The 6,052-nt window shown below is 53.0% G+C and overlaps 1 protein-coding gene across 1 annotated transcript; it reads right to left on the reverse strand.

Annotated features, from left to right (window-relative positions):
• Nucleotides 1-314: 314 nt before the first annotated feature.
• Nucleotides 315-5,821, reverse strand: RDH8 (retinol dehydrogenase 8; the record flags this gene model as incomplete). The annotated part of the gene is made up of 6 exons (XM_082651611.1): nt 315-530; nt 640-823; nt 1,035-1,128; nt 2,345-2,524; nt 3,164-3,325; nt 5,719-5,821. The coding sequence occupies 6 exons, from the start codon at nt 5,819-5,821 to the stop codon at nt 315-317; spliced, it is 939 nt and encodes a 312-aa protein (XP_082507737.1).
• Nucleotides 5,822-6,052: the final 231 nt, after the last annotated feature.

Raw genomic sequence — 6,052 nt, forward strand, 5'->3', positions numbered from 1 at the left:
GCAACAATGTCCCCTCCTCCAGGAAGCCTCCCTTGCCTTCCCAGACACAACTCCAGCTCTCTGATCTGGGCTCCTCAGCCCAGGGTTCCAGAGTCCCAGGGTCCCCTCTCTCTGCCCCAGCCCTGACCGCAGAGGGGTCTGTGTCTAGAGGTTGAGGGCTCTCTGGGGTCCCAGCAATGCCCAGGCACAGAATGGGTCAAGCAGAGTTTGCTGAATGAATGAATGAATGAGTGGATAGTCTGTATGGCCTGAGATGGATGTGAACCAAAGAGGCTTGGCTGTTCAGGGGTGAGGAGGGTTGGGTGAGGCTCTGCTCACCGGGGCCACACTGGGGTACGGAAGCAGCTGCAGGCGAGACATCGAAGGCCAAGGTTGAGGAGGCGTGGCCAGCGGAAGAGCAGGCGATGGGAGGTTTGCACATACAGGCTGCCGGAGGGGTCCATGGCTTTGAGGGCGGTCAGCGGAGTGTAGCGGGCGTTGGTCTGTCTGCGCAAGGGTGGTCTGGCTGAGCCGATGACCTTGACAATTACCTGCGGGGTAGAGCCCTGAGCTTTGGGACCCAAGGAGAGGGGGTTTCTGTAGGGAGGGGCCCCCTCACATACCTGAGCCATGTCCTGGGGCTCTGGGCCCCCCACTCACCTTGGCCACATCCTGTGGGCTCTGTCCCACAGAGTGAAAGAGCTCCCTGGAGGCCGGGAGGTACAAATCCCGAAAGTAGCTCAGGGTGTCAGCGTCAGTGCCTGGGAACTCGGCTGTGGAAACCTGCTCCAGGAGCTTCCCTTCAAATTCGGTGGCCACCGGGCCCGGCTCCACCAGGGAGATGCTGGGAACAGGGGTAGGGGGAGAGGGTCTTGAGCCCCAACACACTCGCTGCCCCATTTTACCCATTACTGCCCATCTCTCCTCTTCACCCCCCTGCTTCTCCCATCATTGTTTCATGCCTCCTTGCTCCCCCATCTCCTCGCTACTCCCCTTCCCTTGTCTGTCCCATCACTGCCGTCATTCCCCTGTCACTGTCCAAGTGCCCGCCTCACAAGATGTTGAACTGAAGCAGCTGGACAGCCAGACTCTCGAAGAATCCCTCCATGGCGAACTTGGAGGCCGCATAGACTTCATTGAACACGACACCTGAGAGGATTACAGGAAGGTGGGCTCTTTGGGGGTCTGGGTGATGGGCTTTATGGGTCCAGAGGGATGGGGTCTTGGGAGACAGAGCAAAGAGGATTTAGGGATCACAGCATATCTGGGGCCAACCTGATGGGTGTATGTGATGGGAGCATATGGGGTCAGGATGAGGTTGTCTTGGGGTGCCAGGTCCCATCTCTTCCTGGCAGTGTTCCATCCACCCTCAGCCCAGGGAACTCTCCTATTTCCCTCTATCCTCTAAACCCTTGGGCCACTTGGGCATAGGATGCCCAGGGTCCCCAAGGGCAAGCACCGTTCACCAGGATCTTTACTGGTCCCTGTTGAGCAGTGAATGTGTCCCCCTCCCTTCCAAGATCAGGAGATCCAGCTGGAAGAGAGGCTGAAGGGATGGGGCTGAGTGAATGCAGCTTTTCCATGACAGGGTAACAAGTAGGGTGGATTCCTTAGGGGACTGCTGGGGAGGGGGGCAGATCCGAGGAAATTTCCAGGGAAAGGAAGGGAGTCTAGAGAGGTTCAAGGAGAAAGGGCCCGGGAGAAAGGATGGCAAGTAGATGGCCTCCATAGTAGGCCCATAGCAGACATCATTAGTCGATCACTGCTCTTTTTCCTGCAGAACCGCAGAGTCCCAAATCCAGACATCTCTGGAGCCTGGTGGGAGGTGTTTGGCAAGAAGGAGCCTCAGGAGGAGTGCTGATGGTTCCTCTGAGTTTTGTGGGATGGTTGGAAGAAATTTTTGGAGGTTTCCAGAAGTGGGGTTGAAAATGGATGTGGATGGCCTTTGGCAGCATCTATACCACCCCTGTCTACTCCTGTACCATGGTAGACATAGTTAATCTATCCCAGAACTTTTTTTTTTGCGGTATGCGGACCTCTCACTGTTGTGGCCTCTCCCGTTGCAGAGCACAGGCTCCGGACGCGCAGGCTCAGCGGCCGTGGCTCACGGGCCCAGCCGCTCTGCGGCATGTGGGATCTTCACAGACCCGGGCACGAACCCGTGTTCCCTGCATCGGCAGGCGGACTCTCAACCACTGCACCACCAGGGAAGCCCCTATCCCAGAACTTTTTCCTTCTGAGCTGCAGAATGCTTCTCAATGCAGGCATATTTAAGGAATATGAGCTAAAACCTAGTTGCCATCCTTCCAGCCGGGGGAGGGTCAGACGCTGGGAGGATTCCCAGGGGTGCATCCCCAGGGCTCACCTTGCAGCCCCATGACACTGCTGACCACCACGATGTGACCCTGTCGTCTCCTCTTCATGCCAGGAAGTACAGCTTTGACCAGACGGACGGCCCCGAAAAAGTTGGTATCAAAGACGTTCTGCATGGCAGCTAGGCTGAGCCCCTCCAAGGGCCCCACCAGGCCCACTCCAGCATTATTCACTAAGGGGGTAAGGCTGAGGGTTATTTTGAAGTCCCCCAACCCTTCTAGTGTCACTCCCCCAGGGACACTCCCTAAATTATCCCACCCCTCCCCCACTCCAATTTCAGGGCTAGTCCAAGGTATCTTGGGCGGACAAATATGTAGCATTGATAATCTTTAAATATAGTTCAGCATTTGTTATAGGGGACTCTGAGCCCTGGGTGGGGAAGAGGGCTGCTGGGTACAGCCTCTACTTTAATGCATGAGCAATTCAGCTCTGACCCCAAATTGCATCAAAACAGCCACACCCTCCTTAGAAGACCGTTTAGGGACCATGAGTTGCTTCTTCATCATGCTCCTTTCCCACAATGACTCATCAAATTAGTTTTCCCAACCACATATGGTTTTCTCCATATGTGAGAATTTCTATTTGATAAAATCCACCCTATCCCCAGGTCTCAGTATATTTCCTATATCTCTAATAAACTGAATGGTATCCTGGGCTCTTAGCCAACTGATCTACCCCTTCTCTCCAGGGTCAGAGGTTATTAGGGAAACAAGAGAGTTAGTGCCCAGACACTGGAAAGAACTTGCTGTGATGAGGATCTGTGCTTAGGCCAGGGAGGGGGCGAGTGACCCCAGGGGATGCTCAGACTCACCCAACACGTCCACTTCTCCTCCCTGGATGCAGCTGAGACACTGGGCCACTGACTCATCACTGCACACGTCCAGCTGGGCCACGGTGAGGGTCTGACCCAGAGCCTCCCCAGCAGCTGCCTCCAGTGTCCCCTTCTTTCCCAGGTCCCTCATGGTGGCCACCACTGGGGACAGAGAACAGAGTTGGAGCAGGCACTAGGTTCCTTTACCCTGTGTGTGGACTTACATGTTCCTGTGATAGTTTGCATGAGTAGTCACAGAGGAATGGAGACCCACAGATTTATACACCTACATTTGCCACACAGCCACAAATGCATACTTGTGTACAGATATTTGTCTATACTTCCATCCATCCATCCACTCATCTAGCAAACATTTATTGAGCATCTACTACACCCTATGCACTATTCTAGGTGCTGAGGCTATTGCATGAAATAAGATAAAGTCCCTGCCTTCACAGAATTCAAAACCAGTAGGTAAGACAATAAAATAAATACAGAACAGATGGCTTGAGAAGAGAAATGCATGCACACCTAAAGTCAACATAGGTGCAAATATGCACATGCAAGTATGGATAGCCCCATTTACATCGTCAACGTAGGTTCCAATTTATTGAACACCTACTATATGCCAGATAATATGCTAAACACATTTATAAACACGAACTCTAATCCTTACAAGAATCCTATGATCAGGTCACTGACTTATTTTCCAAAGATGGCCTCAACATCTTTTATCACACATGCTGTTCTAGAACCTAGCTGCTCACCCATCAGCCCATGAAATCTGATTCCTCTCCCCTTGAACCTTGTGGCTAGCTGGGAATCAATAGACGATGGGAAAGGTAACCCTGTGTGGCTTTTGAGATTAGGATGGAAAAGATGTTGCAGTTTCTGCTTTGCTTGCTGGAATACTCACTCTTGTAGGCTTCAGCCACCCTATAGGAGCCCAGCTGTCCTGAGGCCACCATGCTAGGAAGAAGCCCAAGCTGAGCCCAGATAGAAAGACCGCATGTTCCAGTCTCCTCTGTGAGCCTTTGACCCTGAGCCCAAAGCGCCCAGCTGAGCCCTTCCAAATTCATGACCCTTGTAAACCACGAGACATAGACAACTGCAGCTGTTTCACGCCATACATTTTGGCGTACAGCTGTGTACGCCATACACCCCATGCATTTTGGGGTGACTTGCTTTTAGCGATAGGAATCAGAACACGTAGGCAATATTATTATCCCCATTAACACACTGAGGCTCAACACAGTGAGGTTTCTTGCCTGCTCCAACCCCTAGCAGGTGTGAGAACTGAGATTTCAACCTGGGTTCGTCTGAGTGCTGAGCTCACGCACCTGTACACATGTTTGCACCCGCCCCCCCCCAACGCCTGCACCCACGATCACACACACATTTGCATGTTGTCTGTGAGCCCATGTAATTCGCAGGTGCTGCACACACGAATGGGACCACCTTCATCTACATATGGTGACAAGCATGGGCCCGGGGGCTGGGCTACCTGAGTTCAGATCCAGACTCTGCCAAGTTCCAGCTTGGGCAAGGACCTTTGTCAGTCGGTGCCTGAGTTTCCTCATTTCTAAGATGGGGCAAATGATAGTGTCCACCTTATCGGGGTGATGTGGGGATTAAATGACTTTCTAATATGCAAAACACTTAGATGGAAGCCTGGCACATTGCAAACAGTCAATAAACGTCACCCTCCAGCAGTGTTAGACACTCATCTGCCAGCCCACAGGGGCACACGCTGCACAATTCCCTCTCTGCACACTGGCACCCAGACTGTCACACCCGAAGCTGTGCACGTCTCTAAGACAGAGGGTAGAGGGCTGGGAGAAGCAACTCTGCCAACTGGGGCAATGCCCTCACCCCTCCATCCTCCTCTTAAGTAATGGCCCTTTGCTTACTTCGACTCCAGTGTGCACTGGGTCAGAGGTTCCCACGGGTGGGGTGAAGATTGGGGCTATTGATCCCAGAGTGGCAGGGGACCGAGTCTCTAGACCTAGAGCCCCCTCCTCCTTAAACCCTCAAGGTCAGGGTCACTTAAGAGGCTTATCTTGGAGGTTAATCTGAGGATGAGTGGGGGTGGGGACTCTTAGGGAATGACTAAGTGAAACCTCAGAAAAGCCCTCTCCAGCCAGCCCTTCTAAAAAATAAATATCACCCACACCCACCCCACTGGCTTTATTTTGCTTCTGACCACTTATCTGCACTAGCCACCTAATACGATTTAAAAATCTGTTTATTGTTTGTCCTCCCTCACCTCCCCCACTACATCACTACCTAGAACAGAGATTTTTGTCTATTCTGTTCGCAGCCGTGTTTCTAGCACCTAGAATCTGGCACCCAATGGGTGCATTAGAAATATTCTTTGGATGAGGGGATGATTCACAAGCGGAGGTGGGAAGAGGGCCTCCGTGTGTCCTGGGTCCTCCCCAAGCCCCCAAATGCAGTCGAAGTCATGGACTAGTGGAACTAGTGCTGGGAGAGCTAAGGGTCTTGGGAAGCCATGCCCACTCCTGTCCTTCCCAGCCTCACCCTGGTCCCCTTACCCTGGTAGCGCTGCCTGGGGTCACGAGCCAGCTGCACTGCGAGCTCCAGGCCAATTCCCGAGGAGCATCCTGAGATCAGTACAGTCCGGGGTGCGTCGGCCATGTTGATCCCTTTCTGGACGCGTGACCTCTGCTGGCTGGCACCTGACTCCCGCCACCCATCCTCTGCTCATCTGTCCCCTCCTAAGCACACCCCACCTGCAGGATGAATGGGCCCTGGGAGCCCTCAATTATGAACTGACTTTGGGCAGGCAGCTGGGGGGAATCCCTTCACTTCAATATAGTGCCTTCCTTTTATCTGTCAAAAATGTCCTCTCGCTGCTACACTCAAAAC

This window comes from Grampus griseus (genome assembly GCF_964374135.1).
Source record: "Grampus griseus genome assembly, chromosome: 3".
Classification (NCBI taxonomy): domain Eukaryota; kingdom Metazoa; phylum Chordata; class Mammalia; order Artiodactyla; family Delphinidae; genus Grampus; species Grampus griseus.